The sequence below is a fragment of the Helobdella robusta genome (genome assembly GCF_000326865.2).
Source record: "Helobdella robusta unplaced genomic scaffold HELROscaffold_40, whole genome shotgun sequence".
Lineage (NCBI taxonomy): Eukaryota > Metazoa > Annelida > Clitellata > Rhynchobdellida > Glossiphoniidae > Helobdella > Helobdella robusta.
This window is the reverse complement of record NW_008704903.1, coordinates 1,182,502-1,208,308: the sequence shown is the minus strand read 5'-3', so window position 1 is coordinate 1,208,308 and position 25,807 is coordinate 1,182,502. Positions and strand designations below refer to the sequence as shown.

At 33.3% G+C, this 25,807-nt stretch overlaps 4 protein-coding genes across 4 annotated transcripts; 2 read left to right on the top strand and 2 right to left on the bottom strand.

Moving 5' to 3' along the window:
* Window positions 1-6,389: 6,389 nt before the first annotated feature.
* Window positions 6,390-6,623, bottom strand: HELRODRAFT_84471 (hypothetical protein; the record flags this gene model as incomplete). The annotated part of the gene is made up of 1 exon (XM_009025077.1): window positions 6,390-6,623. A coding segment is annotated over one exon (234 nt), but the record flags the coding sequence as incomplete, so codon positions are not given.
* A 5,665-nt stretch (window positions 6,624-12,288) lies between these two features.
* Window positions 12,289-13,048, top strand: HELRODRAFT_176993 (hypothetical protein; the record flags this gene model as incomplete). The annotated part of the gene is made up of 2 exons (XM_009025211.1): window positions 12,289-12,409; window positions 12,711-13,048. The coding sequence occupies 2 exons, from the start codon at window positions 12,289-12,291 to the stop codon at window positions 13,046-13,048; spliced, it is 459 nt and encodes a 152-aa protein (XP_009023459.1).
* Window positions 13,049-13,992: 944 nt separating this feature from the next.
* HELRODRAFT_176992 (hypothetical protein) lies at window positions 13,993-15,416 on the top strand (the record flags this gene model as incomplete). The annotated part of the gene is made up of 4 exons (XM_009025210.1): window positions 13,993-14,143; window positions 14,620-14,724; window positions 14,957-15,096; window positions 15,345-15,416. 4 exons carry the CDS (start codon window positions 13,993-13,995, stop codon window positions 15,414-15,416), a joined length of 468 nt encoding a protein of 155 aa, XP_009023458.1.
* Window positions 15,417-17,890: 2,474 nt separating this feature from the next.
* On the bottom strand, window positions 17,891-20,722 carry HELRODRAFT_176991 (hypothetical protein; the record flags this gene model as incomplete). The annotated part of the gene is made up of 7 exons (XM_009025209.1): window positions 17,891-17,991; window positions 18,273-18,397; window positions 18,625-18,859; window positions 19,196-19,348; window positions 19,677-19,758; window positions 20,125-20,207; window positions 20,632-20,722. The coding sequence occupies 7 exons, from the start codon at window positions 20,720-20,722 to the stop codon at window positions 17,891-17,893; spliced, it is 870 nt and encodes a 289-aa protein (XP_009023457.1).
* Between the last annotated feature and the right edge of the window lie 5,085 nt (window positions 20,723-25,807).

Below are 25,807 nucleotides of genomic sequence, written 5' to 3'. Positions count from 1 at the left end.
TCAGCATGCCTGAATTTCTACAATATACTCAATAAAACTCTTGACACATACGCACCTCTGCAGTGGCAGAAACAAAAATATAAAAAAGCATGGGTATCTGATGAAATAATAAAATTATCAAAAAAACAGAATCGACTGTATAAAATAGCAGTCGCTGCACCAAACTCCGCTAATGTTGAAAAATATAAAAAGTTTAGAAATTACTTTACATCAGTAAAGCGAAAGGCAGAAAAAAATTATTTTCAACAAAAATTTGAAGAGGCAAAGAGTTGCTCCAAACAAAAATGGGAAATAATAAACGGTATAATGAATAGAAAACAAAACAATCTTGAAATTAATAAGCTAAAAGTTGACGACAAAATCATCGAAGACCCAGAGGAAATAAGTATTCTTTTCAATGAATACTTCATCAATGTCACAGAGAAGCTGTTAGAAAATCAAATAGTTACTGAAGATAAATTAAAAATAAATAGTGCAATCTGTAAATCAATGTATATGAACTCCACCAATGAAGAAGAAGTAACGTACATTGTTCAAAACTTAAGCAACAAAAAAAGCACGTCAGATGATACTATAAGTAACAATCTACTTAAAAAAATCATCCCAGAAATTGTCATCCCAATCACTCATATTTACAATCTTTCCATCGTCCAAGGAATATTTCCACAATGCTTCAAAACATCCAGAGTAGTTCCAATTCACAAAAAGGGGAGCAAATTAGAGACAAGTAATTATCGACCAATATCTCTACTTTCTCCACTTTCCAAAGTACTAGAAAAAATAATTTTTGTCAGAGTCACCTCATTTCTGTCCATAAATAAATTATTAAATGATAATCAATATGGCTACAGAGCACAGCATTCAACTGAGCAAGCTGTGCTGCAATTAGCACAAAATGTTATGAATAATCTTAACGAAAAGATACTGACTGTAGGTGCATTCATAGACCTCTCAAAGGCCTTTGACGTCATCAACCACGATATACTGATTAAAAAATTAAATTCACATGGAATAAGAGGAAAAGTAAGTGCATGGTTCAAAAGTTATTTAGAGAACAGAGACCAGTATGTGGCAATAAAAAGTCACTCCTCAACAAAACTTAACGTAAGATCAGGCGTGCCACAAGGATCAATTTTAGGTCCTCTTCTATTCATAATCTTCATGAACGATTTTCAACATGCAACTGATGCAAATCACCTTCTATATGCAGATGACACTAACATCTTCTTCCCAACTAAAGACCCATTGAAAGAAGTAGAATACATCAATAACAGTCTTCAAAATATATCAACCTGGTTTATCAAAAATAAATTAATAGTAAATTATTCTAAATGTAATTACATTATTTTTGGTCCGAAAATTTTAACAAATATTATACCTAACCTAGACATAAAAATGAACAATATTTCTATTCCTCGCTCAACCAACACAAAATTCCTTGGAGTAACAATCAAGGACAATCTTTCTTGGGATATTCACATAGATACTATGTCTAAAAGAATATGCAAAACCCTAGGAGTTATAAGCAAAATTAAAAATAAATTAAATAAACCTACTCTAATTGACCTGTATTATTCGTTAATCTTTCCTCACCTCATCTACTGCAACGTAATTTGGGGAAACAGTCCTGACATTCATCTAAAACAGTTAACAAAATGCCAAAACCGATTCATCAGAATATTTAAAAATCTTCATCCTCATTGTCACACAAGTGAATATTATCTCGAGATGAAAATACTCAACATCAAAAACTTGTTCATCTACCACGTTGCAACATTCATTTTTAGATTTCTACGTCAGCAATTGCCGGCATTTTTTAGAAACTTTTTCACTTTTGGAACTTCCATTCAAGCAAGAACAACACGCCACACGCCACTTTTCTATGCTCCACCAGCCAGAATTAAAGTACTCTGCATGAGTTTGAAACATACCGGCCCAGGAATATGGGAGACGATTCCACAAGAAATTAAAGATTGTAACACTTTGCATCTTTTTAAAAATAAACTGAAAAATTTTTTAATTACGAAAAGTTCTGTTTTTCAAGGATAATAATGTATATGTATATATATGTATATAAGTGTGTACATATTTCATTAACATTGATACATTTTCGCCTATTGACAATTTTATTTTATCATTGAGAAGCAATTTTGAGCTGCACGGTGGCCGAGCCCACAAGAATTAATTTTCTTTTTTTGGTCTCCGAATCATTCATGCTTTTGTTTTGTTTGATTGAATAAAAGTGATTTGATTTGATTTGATACATACATACATACATACATACATACATACATACATACATACATACATACATACATACATACATACACACATACATACATACGTACGTATGTACGTACGTATATACATACCAACAAACACACACACAAACACACACACACAAACAAACAAGAAATGCGTTCAGGTTAGCCTTCAATCATTCAACGGTCTGTGTGCTTCTTATTTAACTGCAACAATAACAACATCATCAACAACAACAACAACAATAATAATAGCAACAACAACAGCAGCAATTACATTAACACAAACAATAACAAGCATACGCACACACACACAAACACATACATGCAAACAAATGTACCAACACATGTGTTTCATAATTGCAGTCGTAATAACATGACGACAACATAAATGATGGTAGTGAGGAGTGAAGGAAGGAAGAAAGGAGCGAATGATTGAATGAATGAATGAACGAATGAATGAACGAATGAATGAACGACAAACAAACGAATGATTGAAGGATCGAAAAAATAATTGGACGAAAGAATCATTTTAGAAGCAAGATATGGAAAAAAATTAATAAAATAAACGGACCTATAAGAATTTTTTAAATATTTAAACTAGAATGAAAATATGTTTCTACATAAATAACTGGACGAGAAAAAGAAAAATCGAAACTCAATAAATGAGCAAACGAACGAACAAACGAACGACGGAATGAACAAATGAACGAACGAACGAACAAACGAACGACGAAATGAACAAATGAATGAAAGAATAAAAGACACGACAAGACAAGCCTAACGCAATGTAATGTAATGAATTGTGACGGAATGTTAGAAATGTTAGCCAGTCAACCTTTTTAAATGACTTAAGGCATACATACAAACACACGCACACACACATACATACAAACAAACAAACATACATACATACATACATACATACATACATACATACATACATACATACATACATACAAACATACATACATACATACATGCATGCATACATTTGTTCAAAACGTAAATTAGTTGTTTGCATTGAAAATAAAAATATATGAATAGAATAAAATGAAAATAAATAAATAAATAATCAAGACACACACAAATGTGCATATATGTGTGTAGTGTATGTGTGTGTGCTTGAAACAAACAAACACACACAGACAGAAATATATTTAAATGTTTGTCGGAATCATTATAAAAATTTTTGAAATATCTTACATCTAACTGAAAACATAAAGTTAAATTTTTTTTATTCTTTTATGCTTTTTTTTTATTTTGACTTTAACTTTTATTCACTGCTGTAATGCAAGCCTGCTACTACAACTTGCCGTTACTACTACTACTACTACTGCTGCTGCTGCTGCCAATACTATCACTACTACTTCGACCACTGCCTTGCAACTACAACTGTTAGTATAGTAATACTAATACTGTAACAGCGTAACAACAACAACAAACAACACAACAACAACAAAGTAATGGCTCGTCTCTAGTCAAGCCAGAATCGCGCGAAAAAGTTGATCTCAGATGGATGAACGTTCAATCGTTCCAGTAAGGTTTTGTTAGGCCTTCATCGACTCACAGTAAGAAGACAAAATTATTTTCAAAATTGCTTCCTGTAGGAACCGGGGACTTTGCCGTATGCGGCGCGACAATCGCCACTTCAAAAAAGCTTCGGACGCAACTTCAAAATCGTCTTTTCCACTTTACAAAAACTAATCCACGCGACTCAAATGTGTGCTGCATCTTAAAAGGAGCCGTTTGAAGTTTACAAAAAATAGTAATAAAAATAATAAAATGTTTTAAGTATATACTCCCCATGAATACCTAGTACCAAAGCAATTACTAATACAAATTCTACTGACATTGCATAACAAATTGCTATTGCGTTGTTGTTAGCATTAAAAGGCATAATTTTATTATTATTATTAAATACGTTATTATTGTTACTATTATTATTGTTATTATTATTATTGTTATTTTTATTATTATTATTTTACGGTTATCACATCGCAAGAATTCCTCGCTATTGTTAATAAGTCATTCTTTATGTTTCATTAGCTATAAAAATGTATAAACATACATACATGCATACATACATACATACGTACATACATACATATATACATACATACATACATACATATATACGTATTTTCAGAGTGTAACCGCTTCAACATTTTTAGAAAAAATTTGGAAACTGTTTTCCAAAAGAAAATCTAGCCAGAGAACATAATGAGAGTTATGCTTTCGTCAAAAGGTGATTGGGTTAGGGACGTTCCCCATAATTTGTGCAAAAATAATTAAAGATATTCAAAGTTTGTGGTTTCTAAAAACTGAAGAAATAGTACATGTCTATGATCCTTCCCCAGTGTAGTAACGCCCAACAGTGGGTCAGCGGGGAAACAGAGGTCAGAGGTCGAAGTGGTTTTTAGTCGGTATGGGATCTACTCGAGTCTGACATCATATTCAGGGAATGTACCTTGAAATACATAGAGTATTTCCAAACCTGAAAAAAAACACACACACAGGCACACACACAGGCACACACACACACACACATACTCACACGTTGTATTTTAAGCTATAAAAGTAATAGAAATAGTTATTTATGCATTCCTTTGCTTTACTGCTTGTTAACTATTATATAAGCAGCCATTTATATTCAATAAAAGATTGGTACATAAGTAGTGTAAATAAATATATATATACACCTATATATGTATATAGGTGTATGTATGTTTGTATTGTGTGTGTTTGTAAGAGCCCCTTAAAAAGATCATGGAGCCCTTGGAATTCCCGAAATACTCGTACACATGTGATGGACGCAAACACTACACATAGGCCCACACGTGTGGGTTAACAAGGAATATAACCGCGCAAAATCACGTGAAATCAAAAAAGCTAGAAAGAAATTTCTTCCTCAGTTTAATATATGGTATCTGGTTAATAATCTCATTTAGTCTTCCACATCAAATTGTCTTTTGGGTTTGGTTTGTCGAGTTGCATTAAACTGATAAGTAAATTTACTAATAAGATTAGTAAATTTTAATTAGTTACTGAATTCGGCAATGTGTATATTCTACATGTCTTCAACTACTTCGACCTAAAATTGAGTTGCAGCGTTTGAATAATGAGAAAAGTGGCGGGCTCTTATGGTAAGAAAACAAAGGATAGTCTTTTAGCCTTTTTTTGTATTTTTGTATGCATGTATGTATGTATGTATGTATGTATGTATGTATGTATGTATGTATGTATGTATGTATGTATGTATGTATGTATGTATGTATGTATGTATGTATGTATGTATGTATGTATGTATGTATGTATGTATGTATGTATGTATGTATGTATGCATGTATGTATGAATAATTTCTTAAGATTCTTATAATCCGTAAGATTGGAGATTGGCTTGCCATAAAACGACATGGCTCACACAGTGTGACTGATATTTGCCTTAATTTTTATTGTTGTTATTAATGCTTGATCGTTGCTGTTGTTATTATTATTATTACTATTGTTGATGTTGTTATCATTGTTGTTATTATTACTATTATTAGTAGTAGTATGTTTGTTAATATTATTACGCCTATGTGTGTGTGTTTGTGTGCGTGTGTATGTGTGTATGTAAAGTAAAGTAAGTGCGATTTCTTTATAGTTTATATCTAGGGTATTTTAATGAACACACACACATTCACACACACATTCACATTTGATCACTTGCTTATGCGTACTTATGTGTATGTGTTTGTTTGTGTGTCTGTTTGTTCGTTTGTCTGTTTCATTGTTTGTGTGTGCGTGTGTGAGTGTAGGTATGTAATTGTGTATGTATGTGTGTGTGTGTGTGTGTGTGTGTGTGTGTGTGTGTGTGTGTGTGTGTGTGTGTGTGTGTGTGTGTGTGTGTGTGTGTGTGTGTACAATATTTTTATGTCAGCAAGTTTCGCACAAATATGGATGCTATGTTACAATCTTGAACGCACACAAAAATAAAACTATTAAAACGAATAAAAGAAATCAGCATTCTCAAAACAAAATAAACCCCTCAAAAACCACTACTACCATCACTACTACTACTACTACTACTACTACTACTACTACTACTACTACTACTACTACTACTACTACTACTACTACTACTACCTATACAAACCCCCTACCCAATCTAACCTTAGTAGGCAGGCCCATGTCAATTTGCAGCCACTCAGAGCTGGATTTGAACTTACTACACCAACACTGGTCTCCATCTTGGAAGAGCCTGGCAAACCTGAGGGCACAGTGGGGGTCCCATTCCCGCGGAAAAGTCGAGGAAGCGGATATCTGCCAGTCCTGAATTTTGCCGGATATCATTCCAAGTGGTTGGTCTCTTTTGCATTCTGTCGTGTTTTGATGGTTATTTGAGATGGCGTGAGCTGTTTTGATTGATTAGTTGAGATTGTGTGAAAGGTTGTGATTGGCTGGTGGAGTGGAGGTTTGGTGGAGTGGAGGTTTGATTGGATCACATTTGAAGTGTGATTTGATTGGTTATATGAGATCGTGTAAATTGTTGTGATTGGCTGATTGGGTGGAGATTGAAAGTGTGATTTGATTGGATTGTTACATTGATGACGATGTGAGACTCGCGATTTGATTGGTCAGTTACGTTAGGAAGAATTTAAAATGTTGGATACGATTGTTTGGCAATATTTGTAAAATTTCAAAAGTGATCCGATTGTCTACACTGTTTTTGAATAAGGTCTGTTATCCTTGAATAGATTTTCGTCTACCAACTTTTTGATTGGTTTGATTGATGGCGAGTAATGTTTGGTTTAAAATAACTGGCTACTATTAAACGATCCAAAATGTGTAAAGTTGTTAGAAAAAAATGCTGATGGCGGAGATTATAGTGATGATGACGATGAGACGATGATGACGATGATGATGATGATAACATTGATAATGATGTGGCAAGAATGATGAAGACGATGATGATGACGACGACGAAGATGATAAAGATGATCAGAACTGTTTGATATTTTTTTTCTTGACTTTTAATTCTATCATTTTGTAACTGAATATGGCTTGAGGTAAGATAATATTCCAAATAAACGTTACTTCTTCATTCATTCATTCATTCATTCATTCATTCATTCATTCATTCATTCATTCATTCATTCATTCATTCATTCATTCATTTGTTCGTTTATTCATTCATCCATTCATTCATGCAAACATACAAGCATACATACAAACATACAAACATACATACATAAATACATACATACATACATACATACATACATACATACATACATACATACATACATACATACATACATACATACATACATACATACATACATACATACATACATACATACATACATACATACATACATACATACATACATACATACATTTGAAAACATACATAACAATTTGTTAGCTAAAAGACTTAAAAGTTAAGTTCACTTTTAAGCATACATAAGGTTAATTAAACAGATTATAAGTTAATAAAATGACTAGAGGTTTTTAAAAGTACTAATATGTATATATGTATGCATGTATGTATGTATGTATGTATGTATGTATGTATGTATGTATGTATGTATGTATGTATGTATGTATGTATGTATGTATGTATGTATGTATACATGTATGTCTGTATGTATGTGTGTGTGGGTGTGTATGTATGTATGTATGTTTGTTTGTTTGTTTTTCTTTTGAAATGTTGAAATTGAAAATTTTTTCAATTTTCAAAGAGCCATAGAAGTATGGAATTCTTTTAATAATAAGAAGAAAATAAATGCAATAATAATAATAATAATTATTATTATTATAAAAGTTAACACCACATAAAGAACATAATTATAAGCAAATACACTTGGTTCAAAACAGCACAAAAATGAAAGTTGATCGCCATTAGATGCTCATTTTTGAAGTCAATGATTTGTAGATTTGTTATTTTTCATTTTAGGATTATTAATTACATTAAAAACATTACCAACAACAATAACAACACAGCAACTACAATGCATCAACAACATCAAAAACAACAACAGCATCAACAAAAACAAATCAACAACAGCAACAGCAACAAACAACACAAACGTCAACAACAACCCATCAACAACAACACATCAAATCAACAACAACAACAACAACCACAACCTTCATTGAGTGCCATATTGAAATGATGATGACGTATCATATCGCACTGATCCATCGTATAAGCGTTGGATGACGTCATTCGTGACGTCATAATCATCATCATCATCATCATTATTATCTTCATTGTAGTAGTCAACATTTTTCCATGTACTTTATTCACCGAAATCATTTTTGATGGGGCTAGCGATGTTGAATGGCCATCGTTTGGTGATGATGACAATGATGACGCTGATGATGATGATGACGCTGATGATGAAGATGATGACGATGAAGATGACGATGTTCGGTGTGTTTTATAAGTCATACTTTCATATTCTTCTACATTAGACGCTTGGCAATTACTAATCCGTTATACTAAGTCGTAATAACGATGTCAATGATGGTAATGGTGATGATTGTGATGACGATTTTGATGATGATAATGATGATGATGAGGAGGAGGAGGAAGACGATGAAGAAGAAATGATGATAACGACGATGAAGATTTTGAGGTTGTTGATCTGTGATAGGGATATACGGCTAGGCGAACCTGGTTAACATATGATTATTATTATTATTATAGATACTATAATTATTATTTTTAGAATGAATGACCGAACGAACGATTGAGATGAACGAACGAACGAACGAACAAACGAACGAATGAGTATAAATGGATGGATATTTGAAGACTTCAAATAAACTAAATAGCTTTAGAATTTAGACTCATATAAATCAGCTAAAAGTCTATAATAATAATAATAATAATAATAATAATAATAATAACAATAATAATAACAATAATAATATTATTATTATTATCAATATTATTATTATTATTATTATTATTAAATATCTTGACGTAGTCGTTAACGTTGAATCGATTGAATGATTAATGATGTCTAGCTGTATTCTTATTATTCTTTTTTATTATTATTATTCTAACTATTATTCTAAATTCTAAAACTACTACTACCACTACTAATACTACAACTAATATTACTTCTACTACTACTACTACTACTACTACTACTACTACTACTACTACTACTACTACTACTACTACTACTACTACTACTACTACTACTACTACTACTACTATTACTACTACTACTACTGACAAAAGATAAAAAACGATGCCATAAGAAAACAACTTGGAAGACAAAAAACTGTGTATGAAAGTGTCAAGGAAAGAAAGCTGGGTATCTTTGGGCACATCTGCAGAATGACAGACGACAGACTGATCAAAAAAGTACTGATGAGAAAGAGGGACTGGAAGAAAAAAGTTGGAAGACCTGTGAGGAAGTCGATGGATGATATCACGGATTGGACGGGGATTGGAACATTGGGCTCAATGAAGATGGCGAGGGAAAGAAAAGGATTTTTGAGAGATAGAAAAATACCATCGGCCTCAACGGTCCCTTAAAGGATTACAGAGGATTATTGAATGAATGAAACTACTACTACTACTAACTACTACTACTGCTACTACTACTACTACTACTACTACTACTACTACTACTACCACTAACTACTACTAATAATAATAATGATACGTCCAATTAAAACTCATCTCGTCAAAAAATACGAAAGAAATACAAAAAACCAAACGAAAATAAAAACGAAAAATATTTATAATAATAATATTTATATTATTATTATTATTATTGGTAGTAGTATTATTATTAAGACGTTATAATTGTTATTATAGTAATTGTAAGTATTATTATTATTATTATTATTAATATACTCTCACAGTAATATAACCACAACTGCTCCTACTACGGTAAATTCTACTACTGCTACTACTTCTGATGTGCAGCTACTTCTTCTACTACTGCTTCTGCTACTTCCAATACCGCCGATGTTAATAAGTTAAAATAGGCTTAGATCGTGGCAAAAAATAGAATAAGCAATTTGAATTCTAGTTAAAATTTGGCATCTGCACCATGAACAAGTCATCCAAAATGGTTAATAAATAATTAAAAACAACAACAATAATAATGATAGAACAATTATAAAATAATAACAACAGTTATTATTATTTAAAAATTATTTTATAAAAAATAACCGACTAACCAAATTTATAAAACCAGCGCTCAAAGTCAGAACCCAAATGTTACTGAGAGGAATTTTGTAACACATATGTATATGTATGTTTGTATGCATGCATGTATGTATGTACGTATGTATGTATGTATGTATGTATGTATGTATGTATGTATGTATGTATGTATGTATGTATGTATGTATGTATGTATGTATGTATGTATGTATGTATGTATGTATGTATGTATGTATGTATGTATGTATGTATGTATGTATGTATGTATGTATATGTAAGTATGTATGTATAATGTTGCGGTTATGCTTCAAGTGTTTTCATTGCTTATTACCATTTTTCAGTATGCAGTAATACGCATGCATGTTTGTTTGTTTGTTTGTTTGTTTGTTTGTTTACATGTTTGTATAATAATAATATTAATATTAATTATTATTAATAATATAAATGTTATAAAGTGTTAATTAACATTCAAGTTTTCAAAAGCTCATACAATCGTCAAAACACAAAAACAAAACGAAACGAAATGACATCTGTAGAAACTTCAAACGGACAACTTAATCAAAAAAATCGTACACACAAATCCACAGTCAACAAACATTGCTGTCTATTAACCCGGCTTAAATGAAACTGTTTTCAACATCTTCTTGATTGAACTTGACAACATCTAGAGCCAGTAGGCAAAAGACTCATGGAGTATACACGGTAATATTTTTTGAATAAAGTTTCGTTTGAGTCTAAGGAACTGGCGAAAAACCTCAGACTCATATAGAAGGAAGATGGCATTTTCCATTAACATTTGCTTTCAGAATAATTTGCTCTGAGTTTTTCACACACTTAAATGACTAGGTAGAAATTTCAAGTGATTCAGTTGTCGACAGACAGACAGCCTGCGAAGTTGGGAAAGAATAGCCGAAACAAGATCAAATTTGGCTTTTACGTTTACACACGCACACACACCACATACACACATACATACATACATGCACACACATACATACACACACATACATTTATACATACATTCATATATACATACATACACACATACATACATGTATGCATCTATGTGTATAAGTTTATTGTGTGTGGCCGATAGATTAGAACTCGTGAATAAGCGTAAATCAATCAATCATTCATTCATTCGTACATTCTTAATTCATTCATTCTTCATTCATTCATTCAGTCAATCAGTCAAATAATTTATAAGGTTACGACACTTGTTGCAACCGAAACTATTGTACTTCTACTGCTACTACTATCACAACTACACTTACTTCTACTTTCATTGTTTCTATACATACAAACATGCAAACATACAAACATTCAAACATACAAACATACAAACATGCAAACATGCAAACATACAAACATACAAGCAAACACATGTACCAAAAAACCACAAGTATGAGAGAGAAACATGCATATTAGATAAAAAAAAATAATAGCGATAATAAAATATAACAATTAAATAAATAAATAATAATAATAAAAATGCTAATTGTTCTTTGTTTGCGTCATTAAAACGGTGTATACATCTAAATAATGGTTTAATAACATGGTGTTTTCAATTGAGCTTGTTTTTAAAGCGTTGTGAGCAATCTTAGTTATATTAAATAGCTGCTACAACTACTGCTACTACCACAACGACAGTAGTATTAGCAGCGGCGACAACAACAACAACAGCTGCAATATCGCAGCCATACCAGTCACAACCACTACTACACTCCTACTACACCTACTCATACAACACCAACATTAACGACAATGACATCATCAACAACAACAACAGCAGCAGCAGTTGTTGAAAAAATACTACTGATATTATTGTTGATTCCTACAAACCTGATGATGGTCGCTTCGCAGTTGACTTGTTTCGAATGCGACTCCTGTGCCCTACCTTTCGACGACAATCCGGAAAACTTTAAAAAAGTCCAGTGCTCAGGAGCTTGCTACATCAGCAACTACACATGTGTGGTTCATTCATTTGCTTGCTTATTGTGTCATTTTTGTTATTTTATCATTCGTTCGTTTGTTTGCTCGTTCGTTCGTTTGTTTATTTGTTCATTCATTCATTCTCTCAATATCTCATTTGTTTGTATCATCACTTGTTCATTCGTCGAGGGGATCGTTCGTTCATTCGTTTAAAGCGTTTGCTCATTTGTTCATTCATTCATACATTCACTCATTCACACACACACAAACACGCATACACACGCACGTACGTACATAAACACGCACACACACACACACACACACACACAACCCGACAGTGGACGACGACGACTACGGGCTGATAGAGGGGACATCCCGCGGCTGCCTGCCAAAACTCGAGCCAAAGGAATTTCCCTGCTACAACTGGAAGAATGACAGTGAATCAGTTACAGGCTTCTTATGCGAATGCTCGCTACCGCAAGCTGACTGCAACAAAGAGTGGCCAGATAAAATATCCTACAAAACTGACCCTTCCACACCAACTACGGCCCAGTATACTAGAGGGCCCTTCACCACCGAAGTTCGACCCCAGGGGGGTTCCGTCAGTTTGGGGGTTTTAAAGTTTCAAGTGTTTTTTTGTTTTGGAGTTGTGAATTTGTTGCTTTTGTTGGTGTAACGTTTTGAATTTTATGCTGATGGTGGTAATGATAGTGATGATGCTGGTGATGATGCTGGTGATGGTGATGTGATGATGATGGTGGTGGTGGTTATGCGATGATGATAGTGGTGATAGTTATGATTGTGATGATAATTGTATATACTGTATGATCTGAACCTTAGTTTTTTTTTTTGATTTTTCATTAACGTAATGTCGCGTTCATTTTGACTTTAATAATTAAATGTTTGCTTTTTTGAGAAAAAAATTAAAATAAATTTTAATTCGAAATAATTTTATAGCCAAAAATATGTTTTTTTTGAAAAAAAATTGAGATAAATTTTAATTCAAAAATATATAAACAATAAATATATATAAAATAAAAATATACTATAAAAAATAAAAGCCAAAAGATATCGAGACCGAAATCATTCTGAGTGGATAACGTTGGCGATTTTTAAAAAGATTTGCAATGAGAAGTTGTACAACTAACACACTGCAACAAAAACAACAGCATTTATAAATCTACTACTACTACTACCACCACCACTACTACTACTACCACCACCACTACTACTACTACTACTAATAATAATAATAATAATAATATAATATAATAATAATATTAATCGAATAATTAAACGATCGTACCGCTTTTGGTGACGTAAGGTTGTAAATAAATAAACAAACATTTATTGCTTGAAACAAGCCGGCTAAAAGGCATAGACTGTGAATGAATGAATGAGGGAATGAATGAATGAAAAAATGAATGCATGCATGAACAAATGAATGGGCATTTAATATGCGAATTAACCGGTCTTCTATAAGAAAAACCTTATAAATAAGGATCATACAAACTATCAAACCGCAAAATCAATCTACCACCAAGCGCAACATTAATGAAGCCAATGTCGTTACTTCAACCTCTCCTAAAACCTCAGCTACAACTACTGCTGCTACTAAAGATGGTGTTGTTTTTACTTGGAACGCAAAGTACAATGGGACTAAAATGCTACGCGTGTCCGTATTGTCCGGATCCATTTGATCCTGAAGTTATGAAGAAAAATGTGACCGATTGTCCGGCTCCGAAAGTCTGTTACCATGGGAATTATACAGGTGTGTTGTTGTCTTGGAGAATTTTTTGAAATTTTTTGTTTGTTTTTTTTGGTGGGATTTTTGAATAATTCGTTTTTTTTTTATTTGGAAGGATTTTTAAATTTAATTTGTTTTTGCGTTTGTTGGCTTAGTTTCTTGTTTTTATGTTTGTAGTCTTATCAGCAATAATCAATCAATTTAAATTCAGTCATCCAATCAATCAATTAATCAATCAATCAATCAATCATTCAATTAATCTATCAATTAATCTATCAATTAATCTATCAATCAATCAATCAACCACCTAACTAAATTAATTACAATCAACCAACCAACCATCCAACAAGCCAGCCAGCCAACCAACCAACCAACCAGCCAAACAACCAACCAACCAAACAACCAACCAACCAACCAACCAAACAGCCAGCCAGCCAGCCAACCAACCAACCAAACAACCAACCAACCAAACAGCCAACTAATCACTCAATTTTTAACAGTTGAAGACCAGGAGATTGGTGACATTAATGGTGTTGCCAAGGGGTGCGTAGAACCAAAAGGCGGTGAATATAACTGCTACAAATACAAAGAGAAGGATTCCGCTGGTTGGTGATGATGACGTCATCGTCGTCGTTGTTGTTGTTGATGGTTTTTATGTGCTTTCATTATTATTGTTGTTACAATTGCAAATACAATATCTTTGTTGTGAACGACAACATCAACAACACGAACAACATCAACAACATTAACAACAACAACAAAGCAACACCAACAACATCAACAACAACATCAACGACATCAACAATGACAACAAAGACACAACATAAAAAAAATTAGGATTCATTTGTGAATGCAACGATGCTGACAATTGCAACTTGAATTGGCCGAAAAATCCCAGGTACGAAACTCCCAAAAAAGAAAGAGCCACTAGTCCATACGTGTCGTCTGTCTATTTTCATAGGGCCTGCCAATATACGGTTCTGCCGGCTCTATCCATTTTGGCAACCACCTTTGGTGATTTTTTCGTCTGATTGAAGTTTTTTGATCAATTGATTGATAGAATGGTTGATTGGTTGGTTGGTTTGTCGGTCGATCGATCGATTGATTGATTTATTGATTGACTGAATTGACTGGATTGATTGGATTGAATTATAAACTGATTGGTCAGTTGATATATTTTATTCATTTATAATAATATAACAATAATAATAATAATAATGCGTAGGTTTGCGTTCAGGTTCATAAACCGAAGACCGGTTTTTATATTTTCTTTAAATGGAAAAACAATTGTTCTTAGTTTAGCCTCAAGAAAACAATAGCATACAAACATACATACATACATACATACATACATACATACATACATACACACACACACACACACACACACACACATACACACACACACACATACATACCCATACATTTGAGAAAAAAAATATTCAAATATATTCAAATACGGATGGATGGAGGAATGGATGAAAGAGAACAAACAAAGTGAAAGATGATCACTCTTTCTTTGATGAGAGAGATGATGACGACGACGATGATGACGACGATGATGGCAAGGAAGGGAATAATTAGAATGGTGATGATTGGGAGGATGGCAATGACGTATGCTATAATTACTAAAATTATGATTTTTGTTATTATTATTATTATTTTTATTATTGTTGAGGGTTATTGCGGTTTCACACTTTTGGCGCTAAGAACGAGCGCGTAAAATTTCGCGAAAGGGAAAAATGCGTGTACGTATGAATGTGTTTGTGTATGTGTGTGTGTTTGTGTGTCTGTGTGTATGTATGTATGTGTGTATGTATGTATGTATGTATGCATGTATGTATGTATGTATGTATGTTTGTATGTATGTATGTATGTATGTATAAAAACCTATGCTTATTTATGCATACGTTCACACACACACTCACACATACACGCACACTCACACATACACACACACTTACACATACACGCACACTCATACACAAACAAACGAGCATACAAGGTCATAAATTTTTCTTTACGTGTCAGTTTGAACTTAGCGAAAAAATATTCACAACAGATGTAAGGTTGAACCAAGAATTATTTTGTGTATGTATGCGCGTGTGTTTGTTCGTTTGTATGTTTGTTTGTGTGTATGTGTGTATGCATACATGTATGTATGTATGTATGTATGTATGTATGTATGTATGTATGTGTGTGTGTGTGTCTGTGTGTGTGTGTGTGTATGTTTGTGAGTATTACAAATTTTCAGCAAGCCTCAAAATGTTTAACGCCAACAAATAATATTAAAACAAAACAAAACATTCGACACGGAATTCAAAATCTTTACACATTGGCAATAATATTACAATTATGACGTCATGGTCATCATCATTAACGTAGTCCCCGAATTAAACATCATCACTATCTTCATCATCTTCATTGTCAATGTGATCATTATGATGACGAAGACGACGATGACGACGATAATGACGTTGTTGTTGTTGTTGCTGGGTCAAATGTTGTTGTTGTTGCTGATGTTGTTGTTGATGTTGTTGAGGTTGTTGAGGTTTTAGATCGAGCGCATTTAGTCTTTGTTGTTGTTGAGGTTGGGGTTTTTGATCAACATCTAGCTGTCGTCGTTGTTGTTGATGTGATTGATCATGTGATTGTTGTTGCTGTTGTTGTTGTTGTTGATTTCGATTATGATTATCATCGTCGTCAACAAAGTTCACCATGTTGTATACATTTGTTCTGAATCTATGAATTTGACTTGTTATAGCATGTCGGTTGATGTTAAAGTCAAGTCCATTATTACTATTATTATAATTATTATTATTATTATTGTCATAATTATAATTATTATTATTACTACTATGCCAATAGTTGTAGTAGTCGTAGTCGTTATAATATGGATCGTTGAAGAGGTAAAGATGCTGTTGCTGGTTATGGTAATGATTCAAAATGTTATTATTATTACTATTATTGTTACCGTTATTATTATTATCATTATTTTTATTATTATTATAATTATTATTGTCATTATTATTTTTATTCTCGTAATTAATATAGTTACTGTTATTGGTAAACGCATTGAAATAAGTATTTCGATATCTTTTATTATTATTATTATTATTATTATTATTATTATTATTATATGTGGTATGTGTAGAAGCAGCAGCAGCAGCAGTAGTAGTAGTAGTGGCGGCTGTAGTAGCATCTTTAGTGCCCTTCCGACTTCTTAACGCACAACTGATATCATTATAATAGTAATAGGTATTTTTATTACCACAGTTATAATAATTATTATTATAGTTGAAAATATAGTTATTTTTATTAATGTTTCTCTTATTCATGTGGGCCCATTCAGGGTGGGGCTCGCCGGGCTTGCCACTGTTTAGGGCGTTACTAAGCTTGACGATCTGCCGCTTGTCTTCTTGGGCTTCGTCCTCGCTCGAGTCTCTGATTGGTCGGATGTTTGGTGAAGTAATCGGTGATTGGTCGGATGTTTGGTGGAGTGATCGGTGATTGGTCAGATGAATAATGAAATGATTGGTGATTAGACGGTTGATTGATTGGAGTGATTGGTGATTGGTCGGTTGTTTGGTAGAGTGAATTGGTTGGTTGATTGATTGTTGAATTGATAGATGAATGAATAAATGAATTAATACATGAATGAATGAATGAGTGATTCATTGAATAAATATTGATTAATTGATTGAATGAATGAATATATAAATTCATGAATGACTATTTGATAAACTGATCACTTGATCAAATAAGCCCCGCCTACTTTTCTTCACTGACATCTTCATCATCAAATGAGATGAGCCGATGGCAGAGGGCACAAATTTTATTGGCCTCCAAGAAACAGGCCTCGCAGTACAAACCTATTTTAGATTGGTCGACACGTCGGGATTGAATAAATTAAACTAACTTGCAAAAATTAATATTTATTAGTAAATATCATATAACCATTTGTCAGTTCATTCGTTCGTTCATTCATTCATTCATTAGTTATCATACAAACGTTCATTTAATTATTGCTTTTTATTATAACATTCAAACAAATACACACACAAAACTCACACATACACACATGCAAACAAACACACACCCACACATACAAACAAACGAACAAACATGCCAACAAACATACATACATACACACCTTGGCAACCGTAACTACTACACTTGAAAAAGCCAGGATCGTGTGGCAGGCCACTGGTGCCACACATTAAACAGTACAGACTCTCATAGCCAATGCATTGTAAGCAGTCGTCGACTAAGGCAAATCTAAGTAGCGATTGTAAAATTAGCAGCCTCAAGTAGTAGTAGCAATTATAATAGCAGCAATAGTAGTAGTAGTAGTAGTAGCAGCAGCAGCAGTAGTAGTAGTAGTAGTAGTGGTAGCAGTAGTAGTTGTAGTAGTAGTAGTAGTAGTAATAGTAGTAGTAGTAGGTATAGCAATCTTAACAGCTAAATAACAAAACCAACGAACAAAAAACGAAACGAGACGAAACCTAGCAGCTAGTTTGTCGATCATCGATATCTTCTTCGATAACCGACCGGCCGAATCTGCGACTCGATCGAAGTCGGATTTCATCATTGGTATCCGCTTCCTGAGAATGTTGTTGTAGAGCCAGATGGCGCGCATGATGCGGCGCTTCGGGTAAAACGCGTCGCAAACTTTCAATCGGATCCGGAAAATGTACGGCCGGAAGTACACGGATGCCAGGAGGAAGGCGTAGATCAACGCTGTCGTGATGGTGACGGTGATGATGATAGTGACGACGACGATGATGATGGTGGCGATGATGATGGTGGTGGTGATGATGATGATGACGACGATAGTGACGATGATGGTGGTGACGACGTTGATGATAATGACGACGATGATGATTGCGGTGGTGGTGGTGATGATGAAAATGAAGAAATAAAAGAAAGAGAGAGAGAAAGAATGATAGAGCAAGATGGAGAGAGAAATAGAGAACGGTAGAGAAAGGAATGAAACAGGTGGAAAATAAAAAAAGAGAGAGTGAGAGAGAGAGTCAAGAAAAAAAGAAAGAGAATTAAAAAGAAAGAGTGACTTACAAACTCTAAGGAGATCTCTTAGGTTGAACTCGAAAACCTTTGTGGTGCAGCTGGCCAGGATGTTTTTGTCAGATTTAACGGCAGCGAACGACTCCACCAACGTCCTATACATCTCGGCCAGGAAACTTTCGCCCTCAACTTCTATAGAAAGCGCTATATAAATGGATGGATGGATGGATAAATTGGATGAATGAATGAATAAAAAAAATGGACGGTTGAAAAAAAATTGAATGAATGACGGAACGATTAACTGACTGAATGAATGAATGATTGATTGATTGATTGATTGATTGATTGATTGATAGAATGAGCAACTGATTTAACGAATGAATAAACGAATGATGAACAGACGAACAATCGAAGGAATGAATGAATGAATGAATGGATGGATTGATGGATGAATGAATGAACGAACGAATGAACAAGCAAACTAAAAATGAATAAACGTACACTCAAATTTCATAACCATTAATAGACTCACCAAAACTTATTATCTTAATTGTCACTAAGTTCCTCTGGAACGACTCAACACTTATGAGAACCAGGTAATCCATCAAAAAGACCTTTGAAATTTGGGATTTTGATGTTCATTAAGCGCTATAAAAATAAAAGAATGAATGAATGAATGATGAATGAATAAATAAATAAATGGAAAATAGATGGTTGAATTGATGGATGGATAGGTCAATGAATGAATGAATGAATAGATTGATGAAAAAATAACTCATGAGAATAATCTTTAAAATTCGTGATGATGAAAATGCTGATGACGAAAATGGGCGCTAAATAAATAAACAAATGAATAGAGGGATGGATGGATGGATGGATGGATGGATGAATGGATGGATGTATGGATGGATATATGAGTGAATGGATGAATGAATGGATGAATGAATGAACGAATGACGAAACGATTAAATGAATGGTACCTGTAACGATAAGTAGTAGAGCACGCATATGAATATCATCATTGGCTTTCTTCCCTTCAATTCTTTATCTGATAAATCCCCGCCTAAGTGGGATGAGGAAAAAAAATGGCGATGATGATGAATATCCTTTCATCATTCTTATCATCATCATCAAATCATCGTCATTTTTTTTCTCTTTCTCTCACAAGCTCTCTCTTTCTCTCTTTATCCTCTTTCTTCCACCATCTTCTCTATAAATCTCTTCAACTGGCTTCCGCAAGGGCTAAAATTGTAGACCTCTTTTTTTCTAATTTCTCTCTCTCTTTTTTTTTCGTCTCACTTTTTATCTCTCTCTCTCTCTCATCAACATCTCCCATCTTCCTCTCTGTTGATTTCCTTTTCTTTACTTATTCTTCAGAGGCGAAATGGTAGACCGTTTTTACATTTTTGCTTCTTCTTCTTTTCTCTCTCTCTCTCTCTCTCTCTCTTTTTCTTTTTCTCTTTCTTCTCCACATCACTATCTCCCACCTTCCTCTCCGTAGATTTCCTTTTCCGGTTTCCTGAGGGGCAAGATGATGGGCCTCTTTCTCCGTTTCCTCCTCTCATCAATTTCCTTCATGGTGCTGTTGACGATGACGTTGTCGTGTCGGTCGAAGCAGTAGTAGTTGTAGATGTACCACAGGGCTCTGTGTGTATGTGAATGTATGTGTGTGTACGTGTGTGTATGTGTACGTGTGTGTATGTGTGTTTGTGTATATGTGTTTGTCTGTGAGTGTGTTTGTCAGTGGGTGGTTGTGTGCGGCGTCTGTGTGTGTTTTTTATGTGCGTGTGTTTTTTGTGTGAATGTGTGTGTGTTTGTATGCGTCAGTATGTGTATGTGTAAGTGTGAATAATATTAAAAGTACGAGCTGAATGAAATGTAAACAATAATAAAATAATAATAATAATAATAATAGGAATTGAAATCAGCCCCTGTGGACTCAGCACATATAACAAGTAAGGATCACTACGCATTCGAACACATTCTCTGCAACATCCGAGCCTGAAACCTTACCAACTACACCGCCACTCACTTCACCACAAAAACTTACAAAAAAAAAAAAAAAAAAAACTTTTTCATCTACATTTCAATTTTCATTGAACAGTAAGAACGGTAGAGGAGAGTACAAACTCAATAAAGAGATTAGCGACCAGCATGTACACGAAGTAGAGAGCATACTGGCTATACTTGACGATGAAGTTGTACACGCCGTAGAAGGCCTCGGTGAAGATTTTCTTCGCCACGTCAACGAACGTTTTCGTCTGCGTGACCTCATACTCGGTTATGTAAATGACCTAGTTTCGGAGGATGATGACACTGATGATGATGATGACGGTGACCTACTTACATATACTGTTATGTAAATGACCTAGTTTCGGAGGATGATGACACTGATGATGATGATGATGACAGTGACCTAGTTACATATACTGTTATGTAAATGACCTAGTTTCGAAGGATGATGATGATGACACTGATGATGATGATTACTTACGGTGACCTAGTTACATATACTGTTGATTGATAATGAGGACGATGGTGAAAATGATTATGGTCACAACGATAAAAAGCAAATGAGTAGAAAGTGGTTTTTATCGATTTCAAAATGTCCATGTACGATGACGAAAGTTATGATGGCGATGACGATGATGACGGTGGCAATGATGATGATGATGATGATGGTAGTGGTAGTAATGATGATGATGACGATGGCGATGTTGATAATGATCCTCACTTCGACACTAAAATCCGCGCTTCCTACTAGTCCGGATATACTCTTCCCTATAGAACCTGATGAGGATGAGGATGATGATGATGATGATGATGGTGTTGACGACGACGACGGTGTGATGAAAAAGATGTTAATGATGATGATAACAATGATGATGATGATACACACACACACACACATACATACATACATACACGCACACCCACTTATATACACACATACACAATTTCGCATTTCAAATTGGTCATTACAACAGTTGAACCGGGCGTCCTAACCTTTACACAATATTATTAATATAATTATTATTATTATTATTATTATTAGTAGTAGTAGTAGTAGTAGTAGTCGTAGTTGTAGCAGTAGTAGTTGTAGTAGTAGCAGTAGTAATAATAGTAGTAGTATGAGAGAATCGTGCATCCATTTGAATACACTTAATTACAATCAATTCCATTAGACATTATCATCATCATCATTATTATCATCGTTATAATAATAATAATAATTGTTATTATTATTATTATTATTAGTAGTAGTAGTAGTAGTAGTATTATCTTTATCTTTACTGGTCAGGGCGGTCCACATCTGTATGATGGCTCCGAAAGCTTGTGGCATATAACATAGCAGGTATTTTATTACTGTTATGGAAGAATAATAATAATAATAATATTCGTATGTGTCTATGTATGTACAGTGAAATAATTATGACCACTGTTATAATTAATTAATTAAAATTAATTATGATGAAAATTATGGCCTTAATTCTAGCAGCCGACTGACCACAGAAGTAGAAGCACATGAGGTAGCCAATCATGAGCGGGTTGCAGAGCACTGTCAAGAACATGTAGCTCAAATAACGCCTACGATGACGACGACGACGATGATGATTATTACTATTATTATTATTATTATTATTATTATTATTATTATTATTATTATTATTATTATTATTACTACTACTACTACTACTACTAATATTATTATTATTATTATTATTATTATTACTACTACTACTACTACCAATATTATTATTATTATTATTATTATTATTATTATTATTATTACTACTACTACTACTACTACTAATATTATTATTATTATTATTATTATTATTACTACTACTACTACTACCAATATTATTATTATTATTATTATTATTATTATTATTATTATTATTATTATTATTATTATTATCGTGCATGACAATATTAACAATTTATTACAATTTTAACAATTTATTTTATTTTATTTTATTTCATTTTATCTATTTTGATTTGATTTTATGTCTTCTGCAATAATAAAAGAGTTCAAATTATTATTACTATTATTTAATATTATTTTATAGCATTTTTACAAATTTTATCATTGCGCATTATTTTATTGACATTAACTTATATATATATATATTTTTTTTATCATTGTATGTTTTTTTATGGTGAAAAATAAAAGATGTCCCCATTATTATTATTATTATCATCATTATTATTATTATTTATATATTTTATTTATATATTTTTATTTATCATTATCATTATTATTATATATATATATATTTTAAATATTGTATGTTTTTTTATGGTGAAAAATAAAAGATATTCCCATTATTATTATTATTATCATTATTATTATGATTATAATTATTATTATTTTTTTTATTATTAAATTATTAAATTTAAATTATTATTTGATTATTTTTTTTATTTGATTTTATTATTATTATTATCATCATTATTATTATTATTGTAATTATAATAATAATTACTTGCAATTCCTGTATGGAAAAAGTAGAATGACCTCGCACTTCTTACACATGAAGTCAACGAAGAATGTACAGAGGCTCTTGAAGTTTTTACACTTGGCGGCGATCATCCTCAACATCCCCTCTGAGATAATTATAACTATAATTATAATTATCTCGAATATAATTATTATGATTACGATAATAATTATAATGAGGATGATGATAATTATGATGATGATAATAATTATGACGATGATAATAATTATGACGATGATAATAATTATGATGATGACGAGGATGATAATTATGACGATGATAATAATTATGACGATGATAATAATTATGACAATGACGTTAATTATGACGATGATAATAATTATGACGATGATGATAATTATGACGATGATGAAAATTATGACGATGATAATAATTATGACGACGATGATAATAATTATGACGATGATGATGATAATTATGATGATGTTAATAATTATGACGTTGATAATAATTATGACGATGTTAATAATTATGACGAGGATGATAATTTTAAAAATTTCTGAAAGCTAACGGTGGAACTTAACAGTTTTGACGAACATTTGGATCCCGGACCGTATGTAATCGCTGTAGTTGTTCATCAGCTCCTTATTCTTTTCCATAGAGCTGTAGGCACCTTTGCGTGGAAAAAATACCTCATTACCACTATATTACTACTACTACTGCTGCAGCTGCTACTACGAATACTACTGCCGCAGCTGCTACTTCAGCTACTACTGTTGCTACTGCTGCAGCTACTACTGCTGCAGCTACTACTGCTGCTACTGCTGCTACTAATGGTGACGTAGCTGCTGCTTCTCCTACTGCTGCTACTACTACTAGTGGTGTAGCTAATTTTAGTAATGCAGTTACTTGCTTACTGGAAAAGTATAGCGAATCGACTAACTATTCAATGGGTTGGCAGCATTGTCGCCAAAGTTTATTGTATGGTTATAGACGGCTTCAACCAAGCACACCAAATCGGTTATAATGATCTCCGAGTTTAGCCTGATGTTGACGACTGGCCCTTGAGTTATAAGGTAGATGGCGTAGATCAACATTGCCCATGTTATTTTCTCTGTGGTTGGTTGGTTAGTTGGTTGGTTGGTTGACTGGTCGGTTGGTTGGTTAGTTGGTTAGATGGTTGGATAGTTGGTTGGTTGGTTGACTGGTTGGTTGGTTGGTTAGATGGTTGGATAGTTGGTTGGTTGGTTGGTTGGTTTTTTCCTTGGCTGGTCGATTGATGTACATCAAATTTAAACAAACAAAACGATCGAATGACGCAACAAAAATACGTACAAATCTTACAACCCTATCATACACACACAAACAACCAAACAAACACACACACACACATTCAACTAGCCAGCCAGCAAACAAACCTGAAGCAATGTTAATGGTAACAACGCATATATAGAGCCTTACAAACGGGTTGAACCAGAGTAGAAAACTGATAAAGAGACCCGCAGCCCCACAGTAAAGGAACCAATACCAAGCGTCATAGTCGAATACGTATATCATGACCATCGCTGCGCTGAATGTTACGAGCCAGCCGGCCGTGAATGCTGTGGTTTTAGAAATTTCGGAAACAGTTGTACTAGTATTTGACAGAGTCTTGAAGTGGGATTGTGAATACGACACTCTTGTATTTAAGTAGTACTACTACTACTACTACTACTACTACTACAACAACAACAACAACTACTAATACTAATACTACTGTTACAAAACATTAACCGAAAGATTTGTATACAATTCTTCCATATAAAAATTTATTAGCCAACATGATGCCACATTTGAAATTTGGACGCCACATCAACAACATCTACTACTACTACTACTAATGCTGCTGCTGCTACTACTACTACTACTACTACTACTACTACTACTACTACTACTATTACTACTACTACTACTACTACTACTACTACTACTACTACTACTACTATTACTACTATTACTACTACTTCTACTACTACTACTGCTGCTGCTGCTGCTACTACAATTACTACTACTACAATTGCCACAACTGCTACTAACATAATTACTACTAATAAAAAATACTAGCCGATAACGTTGGTATAAAGCTCTTTCATGTACGGGTTATTTGCAAACATGTTACACCTTTGGAAGTGGAACAACTTGGCGATGCCTTCTTTCT